This window comes from Dendropsophus ebraccatus, chromosome 2, assembly GCF_027789765.1.
Source record: "Dendropsophus ebraccatus isolate aDenEbr1 chromosome 2, aDenEbr1.pat, whole genome shotgun sequence".
NCBI classification, from domain to species: domain Eukaryota; kingdom Metazoa; phylum Chordata; class Amphibia; order Anura; family Hylidae; genus Dendropsophus; species Dendropsophus ebraccatus.
Genome location: NC_091455.1, coordinates 194369126 through 194384819, shown reverse-complemented (window position 1 = coordinate 194384819; position 15694 = coordinate 194369126). Strand labels below are relative to the sequence as shown.

The window sequence follows — 15694 nt, the reverse complement described above, 5'->3', positions numbered from 1 at the left end:
AACTGCCCCAGACCAGGGGCAAGTGCTGCCGGGTGCTGACACTGGTCTTTTAACTGTTCCAAAGGTTCTCCATCCCTGATCTAAGCAAACAGTCACAATAAACTAAATCTGGCTACTACCTGTCAATATCCCTCTCTGTGCTCATGATCAAGACTGTACCTTATTGCCGTATTACATGGGACGATTATCGTTCGAAAAATTGTTAGGATTTAAACGATAATCGTTTTGTGTAATAGACAAGAAATCGTTGGCCGTTTAATAGAATTCGGACGTATTTTTATCGTTTAATCGTTCGGTGTAATAAGTCATAGCTGAAACGTATGCAATAGCGACGACAAAACGACCGTTAGAATGATCATGAGTAACGATCATCTTTCCATGTAATTGGGCAAACGATTTTGGGTCGTTTGCCATAGCGGTCGTTTGAGATAGTTTATGGTTAGTCGTCAAAAAATCACTTGGTGTAATAGTACCCTAAGGGGCCTATCCCATGGGACGATAATCGAATTGTCCCGATTCGGTCGGTTATCGCTCCGTGGAATAGAGACAACGATCAGCCAATGACCGTGTCATCGGCTGATTGTTTATTTGGGTTCAAACCTAAATCAGGCACCGACCGTGCATCGCTGTGTGGAATAGCGATGCGCAGCGGGCGACCGACTATTTCACAAGCACCATGCTTTACCTAAGCATGTTGCAGGGCTTCTCCTGCGCTCCTTCTTCCTCCCAGTCCCACGCGCAGCAGCAGCAGCTTCGGTGCTGCCTGTCTTAGCTGACAGACCGCTCACCCAATCACTGGCCAGGACTGCTGCGCAGGAACGGGCCACTTACATTATTGATCGGGCCCCTATTGGCCCGTGGAATAGGACTGAACACCCAGTCACCGACCAATCAAAACTTCTCTACAACACATGCAAAGTTCTTTAAAGTGATACTATTCCCCTCTTACTCCATGTGCGTTTTTCTGCCCCATCCACTGATCGATCACTAAGAGGGTCAAACTGCACATGAGGAAGCTGCAAAACCCAGACGGGGGATGCGCCACAAAAAAAATTTTTTTTTAGAAGGACAGCTTTTTGGGGACAACGGCAAGATATGCATTCAATAAACTGGCTGGTCATACCCATTCTTTCTTTCAAATTTCTTTTTATTAATTTTTAATTCTGTTCGGACATGTTTTACGGTATTATAGATATCCTGATATATTAGGCTAATAATAAAGTCCAGGACACTGCACATACATCAGCAGGAAACAATCCCAAAATATCTTGAAAGGAAATCTGTACTATCTGAACTTCATCTTCAGCCCTCAAGTTGTTGCAAAACTACTATTCCCATCATGCGCGGACAGCCCAAGCTAAGCTTTGGCTGTCAAGACATTACAGGAATTACAGCTTTTCAGCAACTGGAGGGCTGAGAGTTTGACCCCCCTGCCCAATGTCTAGCACATTCTGCTGTAGGAAACCTTATGCCGGAAGTTTTTTCCAAAATATAATGTATAAACTTATGTTTGATAAATCTCCCCCTATATAGTGCGGAGTGAGGTAGCTGCGGTCACTGACTCATCCCTGTGGCCGGTTTAGAAAGTGATGCCGTGTAGCGGCTCTGGACGTTGTGTGAAGCCGTTCACCGTCTCTCTTGTGAATTTGATGGTTTTAAAGATCAAAATGTTTCTTCCCACATCTGTAGGAGTGACAATAAAAGCCGACTCTGAAGGGTAATAATGTCCCTTTAATGCGGAGGGAGTGCCGCTGTATACACCTACAGGAGGAAATAACAAGGTGGTTTCTGCCGAGATCAACAAAAATAATTATAAACCACTGACTGATCGGAGTGAAGGATCAGCGGGGAGCGATCACTACAACAAGTCAACATTATGCATCTGGGGAAAGCAGCTTTATTCTATTCAAAGAGAATATGTATCACAGCCGGATACTAAACTTATAACCAGGGATTACATAGCTGGGATCTGCATTATCTTCAATCTGACAGGTGTCTGTTGTATAACACATGGTATATGGAGTGGGCTTGGATCCAGGGGTTAAAGGGGTACTCTAGAGAAATTTTTCTTTTACAAATTGGTGTTAGAAAGTTATACAGATTTGTAAATTATTTCTATTTAACAAATCTCCAGTCTTCCAGTATTTATCAGCTGCTGTATGTCCTGCTGGAAGTGGTGTATTCTTCCCAGTTTGACACAGTGTTCTCTGCTGCCACCCCTGTCCATGACAGGAACTGTCCAGAGGAGCAGCAAATCCGCATAGAAAACCTCTCCTGCTCTGGTCAGTTCCTGTCATTGACAGCAGTGGCAGCAGAGAGCAGTGTGTAAGACTGGAGAAAACACACCACTTCCTGCAACACATACAGCAGCTGATAAGTACTGGAAGACTTGACATTTTTAAAGGGAACCTGTCACCCCCTGTGCCGGGGTGGGGCCTGGCCGACCCCCGCTAGAGACCCTTATACTTACCCCGTGCACAAAGTCCCACTCCTGGAGCCGCTCCCGCCGCCGAGATATCACCGTCGGAAGCCCGGCGCGCGCGCATAGAGGCCCTCCAGCTGTAGCAAAACTACAATTCCAATCATGCCTGTGCTAAAGCTTTGGCTGTCCAGGTATGATGGGAATTGTAGTTTTGCAACAGCCAGAGGGCCAAAGGTTCTCCTTCCTTTATGTATGGCACAGGATGAAGCATGTAGTAGGAGATGGTAAAGGGGCCATGTTACATATTACCAGTGTACTGAGCATGCTTGGCTACGTTCACATGAAGCAGATTTCTCCACCTTGGATTCATCCGTACATTTTGGGGGGCAAAGACAATTGTGGGAATCCTTGCACCACCGCTACTAGAAGTACAAGGACAAGTGCGGATACACATTGTAGGGGCTTGGTAGGGGGTTCTGGGAGTCAGACGCCTACTGATCTGATCTAATATGGATTGCTTAGCTAGCTAGAGTCTGCTTACCCTTCAATCCAGGCTTAAAATCACATTGACAGAAGCAGCACCCCCTCTGGTCCTCTGGTGGGGTTTTGTAACTCTGCTTCAACTGAAGTGGATGGAGCTGAATTGTAATACCACCCCCCCCCCTGAGGACAGGGGTGGCGTTGTTTTTACAAGAACTAGGTTCAGCCCAGCTCACAGCCACTAGGAGTCCCAGCAGAAGAGATAAAGGAATAAATGTGCAGGCCGAATACAATTACACAGAGAGGGGAAAAGCCGCAATGTAAACACAAGTATGGCAGCCAAAGTTCAGGCCCGCTCCTGCTGGCCGCTCCTGGATGAAGGGGAAGGGTTTTCCCGCACTAGTTTTCTGGCTGTGAAAATTAAAACACTTTACAAAAAGATTTTAAAAAAGTGAATGAGCAAAACCATAAAATATTCACAGGATATATAAATGGTTTTCTCTCTCCGACAATGAGGAGGCGTCATTAATCATTTATCATAACTTCTGCAAATCTGCTGCGATAAAGAACGGCCACGTGCCGGGGAGGAAGAGAGGAGGAAGGTGTCAGCTGGCCAGAGGCGGTAGATGACACCAATTGGGGTGTGATCGGTCAGAAAGCTAACATCCCTGAGGCGGCCATATGCTCCTCATGATGAGGGAAATGACACTGAATGTTCATGATCAAAGCTAGCCATACATGTTCTATGCGCACCAGCCAAACCTCCACAGTCACAGGCCGACTACCTAGTGTATTGTGGCCTCTCAGATCTGCCCAACACAAGTTAGGGAAGAGAAGGATCGGGCATGTTGGATTTCAACTTTTGTTCTCAGGGAAATAAGTTGCCATCAAAAGGTGTCTGACAGCGGCCTTTACAACTTTCCTGTTACACATGCACACCACAATGAGAAACACCACAATGCGCAGTTCTAAGAAAAGTACTAAGGCTGGGTTCACACTAGGTTTTCTTGATCCTTTTTTGCAAAAAAACGGATAAAATTGTCTGCTTCCGTTTTGTTCCGTTTTTTTCATTGACTTACATTGTAGAAAAAAGAAAAAAGGATCAAAACACACTGTACCTGACCTTATCTTTGTGTACGTTTAAAGAAAATGGATGCGACGATCGTTTTTTTTTGTTGTTTTTTTAAATGGAAGTCTATGGAAAAAGTGGAACAAACGGATGCACGCAATTGTATCAGTTTATCCATCTTTTTTTTTTTTTCGAAAAACGGATTGCAAAAACGTGGTGTCTTAGCTATGTGTTTTAAAAATAAATGTGATATACACACACATATAATAATATATATATATATTTCCCCCCCCCATAAATCTTGGTACTTTTATCTTGCTCTACATGTTTCTCAAAAACTATTATATTTATCAAGCAAAAAAAAAAAAAAAAAAAATCATACAAAATTTGTTTTCTGCATATAACAAAGAAACAGCATGCCAAGAATCCTTGAAGAGGCCTGTTGCTCCTAGAGACAAATCACAGCAATATGACAATCCTGTGAGTCACAGCGGAGGGTGTGGAATACACTCGTATCTAGGACATAAAAGTAGCACAAGTAAAACTAACAACATATATATTCTATCTACCCCAGAACTGCAATACGGTAGTAATAATGATACTATGAGTCAATGCAGGAAAATCATTCATTGACAGGAACACCACGTGCTGCAGCTACTGTAACCATGGGGGACGCTTGTCAGTATTATCCACCTTTACATTGATGACTCTTCAATAACTATAAATAGATGAAAGGACGTCATTGTGTTACAGCCCCGACAGCATTCTGAACTCTATGGTGTGGGTTCAGTAGAACTGGGCGGGGGGTCTAGGTGCAGTTTTAGGCTACGTTCACACAACAGACGTTTGGCACTCAAAAACAATGGCAGTTGTATCGAATGCCAAACAACGGCCGTTGTTGCATTGAAATCAATGCACAATGGCCAGCGATAACTGACATGTCAATTATTTTAATGGCCGTTGTACTTATGTGACATCTACAGTGGTGCAGGGGTAGACTCTGATACTGGGCCAAGTTGGGCAAGTCCATCACTGCACCACAGTAGATGTCACACAAGTAATCAGAGTCTTATGAAGGCCTAAGAATAAGGATGGAAACATTACCTCAAGAGACACTATGAGGGAGGGGATTGGTATTGTGGACTCTGCCCAAAGCCGTTCCCCTTCGTGTGAACTGGTTGGAACAGTTAATTTTGTCTCTATGCATGTCCCCCATGATACCTATGTTCTCTGTCCTCATTACATATTGATGTCATCGATTATGTGTCACTTGAGATGCGAAAATGTAATAAAAATTTTGCTTAAAAAAAAAAAAAAAAAAAAGGATGGAAACGTTGCAAGCTGTGATTTTTTTTTGGGGGGGGGGGGATATTAACGTTTATTGGAGTATGAGTCCATTTTCTCAGTGCAGATTTTCTTAGCGCAACAATACCTGGACCAAAGATCTCCATCCTGCCTCGTGGATGCAATCACATTATGACATCCAAAAACCATGCTTTATTTTCTGCTTTACTTCGTTGTTTATCCCCAAAATATACTCTGAACTGGTCTTCAAACCAGTTTGCAAGAAAGTCAAAAACTGCAACAAAGCCAACAGTACCAAGACAGACTGACGATTGACCACAACCAATCACATGGCCCATAACCAGGTGCCTAAGCAAAAAGGCCACAGCCTGTTCCAGTTAAGAACTGTAAATCATTGTAGTCCTTGATGTACTATTAACATCTGCATGGTTTGGTCACCTGCAAAACTGCACAGAAATAAAAGCAATCGATAGGGAACCGCCCAGATTTGCTGTGCAACCACATTTCAGAATGGTTTGCAGCCGCACCTCAGCTGCTACGTATATCTCTCTTCCCCAATTCAAAGACAAAACACATTCACAGCCATGGTGAAATGGAGAAATCGTACCTGTAGCTGCTCGGTAGAACTACTGCTCAGCTCATCTCCCGATTCCGAATCCGCCAGAAGTTTTTCAGAGTTTTCCCCGGCAGAGTCGGAGTGGTCATTAGTAAAGCTAGTCTTTTCGATTTCCATAAGTTCCGTGTTAGGAAAATGCATGGTCGGGGGGCTCCTGCTGGTGACCTTTGGCGAATGCAAATCTGTACACAGCTTACCATTATTATGTACCAGATCTAAAGTAAGTCCTCCAGCCTGTCCAGGGCTACCACCCGGTCCAAAGTTCTGGTTGGCATCACGAATAGAGGGAGTTTTCCCAAAACTTGAAAGCTCTGGAGACTTGTTAATGTTCTCGGTGGACCTCTGTAGCCCTTGCATGACTTTCAGAGGACTGTTGGGCATGATGCCCTGTTTGATAGGCGGCATCAGGGCCTTTCTGCCAACCTCTTTTACATACTGAGCGGGCACATATAAAGGTTTGGAGTTCTCATCCTTCTTCACCTGCCACCAGTCTTCATTGGACTTTTTGATCAGGATGTATCTCTCCCCTTGTTTAATGACTATCCTCTTGTTCTTATATTCGTACTCGTAGTCGTATTCCACCTCGATGAACACCGGACCGGGCCTGCCGCTTTTGTCAGCCATTTTTAATGATGTCGATCACCTTTTTAGAAGGACTGCGGGCATTATGACAGCCGGAGGTAAGAATTCTACAGACAAAACAAAAAAAATTCTTATTAAGAAAATGTGAATAAACATAGTTCCCAATTCCCAACACCTTTACAATAGTAGAGCAAGCCGTAAAGGGGTCCTGCCCGCCAGAACTTCGCTGTCCATTTTTATTATGACGCCCTAAACCACATACATATACACTACCGTTCAAAAGTTTGGGGTCACATTGAAATGTCCTTATTTTTGAAGGAAAAGCACTGTACTTTTCAATGAAGATAACTTTAAACTAGTCCTAACTTTAAACAAATACACTCTATACATTTCTAATGTGGTAAATGACTATTCTAGCTGCAAATGTCTGGTTTTTAGTGCAATATCTACATAGGTGTATAGAGGCCCATTTCCAGCAACTATCACTCCAGTGTTCTAATGGTACAATGTGTTTGCTCAGAAGGCTAATTGATGATTAGAAAACCCTTGTGCAATCATGTTCACACATCTGAAAACAGTCTAGCTCGTTACAGAAGCTACAAAACTGACCTTTCGTTTGAGCAGATTGTGTTTCTGCAGCATCACATTTGTGGGGTCAATTAAACACTCAAAATGGCCAGAAAAAGAGAACTTTCATCTGAAACTCGACAGTCTATTCTTGTTCTTAGAAATGAAGGCTATTCCATGCGAGAAATTGCTAAGAAATTGAAGATTTCCTACAACGGTGTGTACTACTCCTTTCAGAGGACATCACAAACAGGCTCTAACCAGAGAAGAAAAAGAAGTGGGAGGCCGCAATACACAACTAAGCAAGAAGATAAGCACATTAGAGTCTCTAGTTTGAGAAACAGACGCCTCACAGGTCCCCAACTGGCATCTTCATTAAATAGTACCTGCAAGGGGGGCGTGTCCTGGCAATGGCTGTGTGAAGACGCACATCCTTGGAGCTCCTGCCTCAGGGGAATTAATCCAGCTTTTTCACCCTCCTATCACCTGCCTTTGCCGGCTCTATGAGAACCAAATCTAAGGGGGCCACCCGGCAGACCCGAGAGCTACGATCGGCGACCCGTCAGGGCAATTTAGACGGGTTTCTCTCCGTGCCCCGCAGGTCCTCCTCTGCAGCACGGCCTCCATCCCCTGCCCGAACCGCCGGTGACAGAGAGGGACGCGCACGCCTCCCGGTCGACCCGGTACCTGATCTGTCTGCTGCCTCCGCTTCCCCCGGTCTGCCGACACCACTCCCGCAGACTCACAGGAACCACCGGCGGGCTCCCTTCCCGTGTGAAGCAGAAGACCTGCCGCCATCTTCCCGCCTGGTCCCGGACGAGTCCACAGCCGCAGATCCTGGGGGTGAGTCGGTACTTCCCTCTCTGGCTCCCCCGGTGGCTCCGTCCACCCCTCCGACGCCGCTGCATTCCCCGAGGGTCTCTCCCGGTCTGGCAGGGGACACGTGCGCAGCTCTCCTCTCCGACGCTGTGAGGGAGCAGGCGCCATCTTGCAGCACAGGTCCGTCCCTCCACTCTCCTCACCGTGTCTCCCCTGCAGCCTCAGAAAGTCAGCAGGGCAGCCTGCTTGCTCCTCAGGAGTGGCCATCTCTCCCAACCCCAGCACGGTCCTGGACAGAGGGGCATAGTGACGATTCCACCATGCCAAATAACGGGCCCATCAATAAGCCACAAAATGGCGGCCCTAAACATGCTCCATCCTGTGGTCCCTCCCTGAACCCAGCTGCCACTCCATTTTCCTCATCCTCCTCTGGATCTGCCAGCATCACTATTCCTACTGTAGATGCCGCAGAGTGGGACTGGAAGGATCATGTTAAACAGTTGCCCACTAGGAATGAGATGGAAAAGTTTATTGAGAGGCTGGAGGCATCTTACAAACAAGAGATTTCTAGTGTTAAAGCATCGGTTCAGGAGCTGGAAGTCAAGGTGGATGACATGGCCTCTGCGCAGGACTCCCTCACTTCTCAGGTTACTGAAATACAAGAGCGGTGTGACATACACAACCAACATATTCAACATCTGTACCGAATGCAGGATGATGCAGAAAACCGCAGCAGACGCAACAATATTCGAGTACGGGGACTGCCCGAGGCGGTGAAGGCGTCAGACCTGGTGCTAACTCTCCAAGATATCTTTAGCAATATACTGAAGCGCCCTATCTCTGATGATCTGGAAATAGACCGTGCGCACAGAACTCTGGGGCCTGTTAGTCAAGACCCTGCGAGACCACGGGATGTCATTTGCAGACTCCATCACTATAGAGTCAAGGAGGAAATAATGCGCACTGTCCGCAATCTAGATACTGTTGTCTACGAGAACATCTCTTTAACGTTGCTTCAAGACCTTTCCCGCAACACTCTGCTACAGCGAAAAGCCCTGAAACCCTTACTGGATTTGCTGCGTGAAAAGGAGATTCCGTATGCATGGGGTTTCCCTTTCCATTTAATTGTGAGAAGAAATGGTCGTCGCTATGAACTACGGGAACCTGAAGGCCTCCCAGACTTTCTCTCTGCGTTGGACCTGCCCCCAGTGTCACTTCCAGCTTGGTCCTTGATGCCTTTGCTACCAAACCGCTCCGGCTCTGGGGCAGTTACAGGGGCGCCGGCGGCAGAAGATGTGGGCCGTTGAAATTGCAGTTGCGGTCCTAACTACAAGTGCCTTTTCCAGTATCCTTTCTAGATGGACTAAGAGTCTACTCGTTTGCAACGTCGATGGGGTAGAAGTAGTTACACTAACAGTTCATATGCTTACTGTACCCGGTCATGTTCTGGTTCCCAGTTTATCTCATGTAACCATTTACAGGGCTTGGGGGGGGGGGGGGGGGGTTGGGGAGGCAGTCTGACATTAGAGTTCCTTGGGTGGGTCAAGGTCAGAGGCGGACATATAGGTTTCTGTTCGGTTGTGGGGGGGGGGGGGGTTGGCTCCAATTGTGTTTAGCTTTCTTCTCTTTTCTTGCCGTTTCTCTGAGAGGTGAAGGGTGTATCTATGTCTGTTTTGCATTAACATTCCCCTGGGCAGGGTCTCTACTCTACTTGTCGCTAGACTAATCCCTACTTAGGTGGACGCCATAGGCGTTGTTCCCGTATTCACGGGGGTTTCTTTCTGCAAGAGGTTAGTTCTCTTGCAGCAGTGGGAGCTTGTCTGTGGGCTCTCCTATTGTTTATCTTCTTCTTTCTCTTTTCTTAGTTCTGTTTTCTTTATGGTCTGGTTTTTGTTTCTTTCCCCTCTCCGTCCGGGTCTGTGGACAATTCTTATGGCTCTAGTATCCTTGAGATTGGCCTCCTTGAATGCTAGGGGGCTCAATGAGCCTTCTAAGCGTTCGCATATCACTTATTCTATGCACCGCCAGCGCATTCACGTTCTCCTTCTCCAAGAGACGCATTTTCAGACAAATCATATCCCCACGATGCGTTCTCCGCACTACCCGTATTGGGTACATAGCTCTTATTCGGCTTCCAAGTCTCTGGGTGTCTCGATCGCCTTACATAAGACGCTGCAGCATCAAGTCCTCGACACCCTGGTGAGCCCTGAAGGTAGATTTGTCTTTTTGAAGTTGCTGGTGGCTTCCACTACGTATACCATTGGCAATATTTACCTCCCTAACTCTAATCAGGGATCTGTATTGAGAGATATCCTACTGGAAGTGGACCACTTTGTTGAAGGGGTGTTGGTAGTGGGGGGAGATTTCAACCTGGTTTTAGACCCCTCTGTAGATACCTCTACTGGCAGGTCGGTGGTTCCCCAATCCTCTAGAGCTCAGGCGCTTAAAGCACTTAGTCTGCATCGTCTGGTGGACGTGTGGAGGATTCTACACCCACAAGATAGGGATTATACCTATTTCTCCCCAGCGCATGGCACTCATAGCAGGCTAGACATGCTCCTCATATCACAAATGTCTCTACTATCTGACCCCTCCGCCTCTATAGGAACGGCAATATGGTCAGATCATGCTCCGGTTTATCTCTCTATTGCAGTGCCTGGCGGGGTACCACGAGAATGGTCCTGGCGACTCAACGAGACACTCCTGAAAGATGTGGTGTGCAGGGCCGAGGTTGAGAAGGCGATCTCTGCATTTATAGCTGTGCATGAATCGGATCAGACGCCACACCCGATCCAATGGGAGGCCCTTAAATGTGTGGTAAGGGGGGTCTTCATTCAACAGGGGGCACGGTTGAAGCGGGAACGTGGAGCTAAGCTTAAATCCCTTTGTGAGAAGCTAGACTTGGCAGTTAGATCCCACAAATCCTCCTCAGCTCATGATTTATGGGTCCAGATCACTCTACTGAGAGACAACATTAAGGCTTTGGTCTCCCAGACAGCGGTCAGGAGACAGGAGAGGTTTCGCAGTTACTTATATGAACAGGCGAATAAGTGCGGTAGAGCTCTCGCCAGATTTCTCCACCCGCAGCATGCCCCTACATATGTCCCAGCTCTGCGACTCCCTAATGGTGACCTTATACAACATCCTCGCGCGATTGCGAATGCGTTCGGGACCTTTTATAAAGACCTCTATAATCTCAAAGGCGCATATTCTGATATGTCGGAACCCACCCTAGAGGCTAAGATCCAATCCTATGTCAGGGAAACAGCTCTGCCGGAGATCGACCCAGAGGGGATGGAACTGTTGGACTCCCCCTTCTCTGTTGGGGAGATTGAGACGGCCATTTCAGCACTCAAAAATGGCAAAAGTCCGGGACCTGATGGCTTCACAGCCCCGTTCTACAAGGCTTTTAAGTCCCTTTTAGCCCCATTGATGCTTAAAGCCTTCAATAGCATCTCACCTTCCTGCCCATTCCCACGTCAATCACTAGAGGCCCACGTGGTGGTGCTGCCCAAGCCCAACAAAGACCCCTTGCTGTGCGGGAGTTACCGCCCAATTTCATTGCTCAATTGTGACATTAAACTTTACTCTAAGCTCCTTGCTAATCGCTTAGGCGCAGTGATCCCAGGGGTAATCCACCTGGATCAGGTGGGCTTCGTCCCTGGTCGTGAGGCTAGAGATAATACCCTCCGAACTATTACGTTGATAGCCCACGCCCAGAGATCGAAGGTTCCTCTATGTCTTCTCTCAATAGATGCGGAGAAGGCCTTCGACAGGGTGCACTGGCGCTTCCTTCGCCTATCTTTGGCGCAGATTGGGGCGGGCCAAGCCTTTATGGATCGGGTGATGGCTCTCTATACGAATCCCGGGGCCAGAGTCCGAGCCAACGGCATCCTGTCGGAGGCCTTCAGCATTCGCAACGCAACGAGACAGGGTTGTCCTTTGTCTCCTCTGTTATATATTCTAACGATGGAGCACCTGGCAGTCGCCCTGAGACGGAATCCAGATGTGAGGGGGCTTGGTATTGGGCAGGATCACCATAAGCTGGCTCTATATGCAGATGATCTGCTACTGTATGTGACTTCACCCCATGTCTCTATCCCAACTATCCTCTCTGAATTCGATAGATTCGGTAGACTCAGTAATTTTCGGATGAACCTCTCCAAGACCGAAGCACTTAACATCTCTTTGTCCCCCTCGGTGTTACAGGGGCTTAGACAAAATTTCACCTGTAAATGGAGGGAAGATCATATCACATATCAAGGTATTCAGATTCCATCCCAGCTCCACCTCCTGTTCCCGCTCAACTACGTTCCCTTGCAGACCAAAATCCTAGCGAAACTGACCTCCTACCACACAAAATTTCTGTCCTGGTTCGGCCGTATGGCCGTGCTTAAAATGGATATTCTTCCCAGGTTTTTGTACCTATTTCAGACTGTTCCCATTCATGTATCAGCTGGTTTCTTTAGGTCACTTCAGCGCGCATTTACACGCTTCGTGTGGGCTGCGTCGAGACCAAGGTTGCGACACACTCTCTTGTCCAAACCACGATACCTGGGCGGAGCGGGGGTTCCGGACATCCAGCTGTACCATGAAGCGGCAATTCTCACCCGCTTATTGGATTGGTCTCACACGGCTCCTGCAAAGCGGTGGGTATTGCTGGAGAGGTCCACCTCCCCCTCTGATCTTCTCATGGCCCCGTGGCTCTCTAGGGGCGCGAGAGGGGAGCCGGCTTCTTGGCCCTTCCTGGCGCCGCATGTGTTCTGCATCTGGGATAAATGGGTTGCGAGATTTGGAATCTCTTCCCAGCCTGGCCTTATGTCTCCCCTGTTTGGAAATCCTGCGTTCTTACCGGGATTGACTAGACGCACCTTTCTGGCGTGGGACAAAACTGAGGGGATCCGCCTGTCGCGGGTGTTCCCACGGGGGGTTCTGCCCTCACTGGATGCGCTAATGTCTAGCTACCCAGATGCGCAGATCTCCTGGTTGGAATATGGGCAACTCCAATCCTTCTATAGGACCCTTGTGGCCTCGGCAGATCTGCCAACATCGCTTTCTGACTTTGATAATTGGTTCCTCTCTGATGCGCTGGGGCCGCGGACCTTGTCCCGGCTATATCAACTACTCCAATCTCTCAGCAATGCAGGACGTGCCCGTTTCTTTGAGAAATGGGAGGCGGATTGCTCTCTGACGTTCACGGATGATCAGGTCCAGAAAATTTGTACACTTACTCATGGTCTCTCCGTGGCCTCACACGCAAAAGAGAAGAACTACAAAATTCTTTCTAGATGGTACCGCTGTCCTGCTGATATTCATCGCATGTATCCTTCCGCTTCGGGGGACTGTTGGAGATGCGGCTCTGCAGATGGGGGCATCCTACATATTTGGTGGGCTTGCCCTAGGCTTAAGCCTTTCTGGGATAATATCTTTTCCCTATATGAAAAATATTCTGGGAGAAAAGTGGTTAATTCCCCCCAATGCGCCCTCTTGAGCCTTATCCCAGGCTCTTTGTCCTCTATTAAAAAAGGGGTCTTGAGACATTTTCTGACGGCTGCCCGGTTGGTCATCCCGAGACACTGGAAGACGCAAATCTGTCCCCCTATGGTGGAATGGTTAACAGAGCTTAATAAGATCTGCAGATACGAGGAGCTGATTGCAGAAGACAATGATCGCAATGCTACGTTCTCCAAGGTGTGGGGGGGTTGGATCCTGTTTCGGGATTCTGCAGATTTCCCGAGCTTGATTGGTTGAGCTTGAACCAGTATATACCGGCGGTCTCTTGGACTTGGAGTAGGTGCTGGAGTCCTATTGTGCTGGTGTCCGATGTCCCGGACGGAGACATTCTTTTCCCCTTTCTCTTATTCTTGCTACTGTCCTATTCCCTTCTTTTCTTACTGATAGCGTGCTAGCATTAGCTATATGCTGGCACTGTATAGGCCATTGCACTAGTATCTTTTCTCTTCCTCTTGCATTCGAAGTTCTGGTACTAAGAGGTTGGGACGTGGTTGCTGTATGGGCTGGACTTTTTACTTTCAGTTATGATGGATTTCTGTCTTCTAAGAGTTTGCCCGTTTACTCATGTTTCTGCTGTTGTGCATATCCCCGCCTGCGTGCGGTGGCTGTTTTGTTTGTTCATAGCCGTATTCTGGTACGGTATTGCATATTACCTCTGTTTCCTTTCTAAAACTCTTTAATAAAATCAGATTACACATAAATAGTACCTGCAAAACTCCAGTGTCAACATCTACAGTGAAGAGGCGGCTGCAGGATTTTGGGCTTCATGGCAGAGTGGCAAAGAAAAAGCCATATCTGAGACTGGCCAATAAAAGAAAAAGATTAAGATGGGCAAAAGAACACAGACATTGGACAGAGGAAGACTGGAAAAAAGTGTTGTGGACGGATGAATCCAAGTTTGAGGTGTTTGGATCACAAAGAAGAACGTTTGTGAGATGCAGAACAAATGAAAAGATGCTGGAAGAATGCCTGACGCCATCTGGTAAGCATGGTGGAGGTCATGTGATGGTCTGGGGTTGCTTTGGTCCTGGTAAGGTGGGAGATTTGTACAGGGTAAAAGGGATTCTGAATAGGGAAGGCTATCACTTTGCACCGCCATGCCATACCCAGTGGACAGCGCTTGGTTGGAGCCAATTTCATCCTACAACAGGACAATGACCCTAAACACACCTCCAAATTGTGCAAGAACTTTACAGCAGAAGCAGCAGCTGGTATTCTATCATAGGTAATGGAGTGGCCAGTGCAGTCACCAGATCTGAACCCCATTGAGCTGTTGTGGGAGCAGCTTGACCGTATGGTACGCCAGAAGTGCCCATCCAACCAATCCAACTTGTGGGAGCTGCTTCTAGAAGTGTGGGGGGCAATTTCTCCAGCTTACCTCAACAGATTAACAGCTAGAATGCCAAAGGTGTGCAATGCTGGAATTGCTGCAAAAGGAGGATTCTTTGACGAAAGCAAAGTGTGATGTAAGAACAATGTTATTTCACATACAAATCATTATTTCTAACCTTGTCAATGTCTTGACTCTATTTTCTAATCATTTCACAACGTATGGTGGTGAATAAGTGTGACTTTTCATGGAAAACACAAAATTGTTTGGGTGACCCCAAACTTTTGAATGGTTATATATTTATATTATATATATATTTTATATATTTATTATATATATATATATATATATATATATATATATATATATATATATATATATATATATATCCTAAAAATCAAAGTCTGTCTGTCTGTCCTTCTGTCTGTCTGTCCTCTATAGACTTCCAAACGCCTGAACCGTTTGACCCCAAATTTGGCACACAGATACATTGGGTGTCCGGGAAGGTTATTGCGAAGGTCCCGTCCCCGCCAGATGTACAGGAGGGGAGGGGGAGGGGAAAGAGAGGCGCCCCATAGAGATGAATGGGAAAATCTCCTCACTGCAAACACAGTTGATATAATTAGCTGCAGCAGACACGGCAGTTGGAGCCTTAGCAATACCAGCAAACTGTGACTGGATAACACCATCATATGAGACCTGACCAATACTGCCATACTGTGACTGGATAACACCGCTATACCAGACCTGAACAATACCACCATACCGTGACTGGATAACACCGCCACACCAGACCTGACCAATACCGCCATACTGTGACTGGATAACACTGCCATACCAGACATGACCAATACCGACACACTGTGACTGAATAACACTGCCATACGGGTAAATACAACCCTGCAGGTATACAAGACACTACAGGTATACAGGACCCCAAAACTATACACTACAGGTGCACGGGACCTCCACAAAACTATATACTACAGG

The 15694-nt window shown here is 47.0% G+C and overlaps 1 protein-coding gene across 8 annotated transcripts in view; it reads right to left on the bottom strand.

Annotated features, from left to right (window-relative positions):
- Nucleotides 1–15694, bottom strand: part of ARHGAP12 (Rho GTPase activating protein 12) — an 82768-nt gene that overhangs the window by 51978 nt on the left and 15096 nt on the right. For all 8 annotated transcript variants that reach the window (XM_069958980.1, XM_069958982.1, XM_069958985.1 and 5 more), the window contains exon 2: nt 5884–6581. In XM_069958980.1, coding sequence (XP_069815081.1) covers nt 5884–6516 — 633 coding nt within the window. In that variant the 5' untranslated portion in view covers nt 6517–6581. The remainder of the gene's footprint in view (nt 1–5883; nt 6582–15694) is intronic.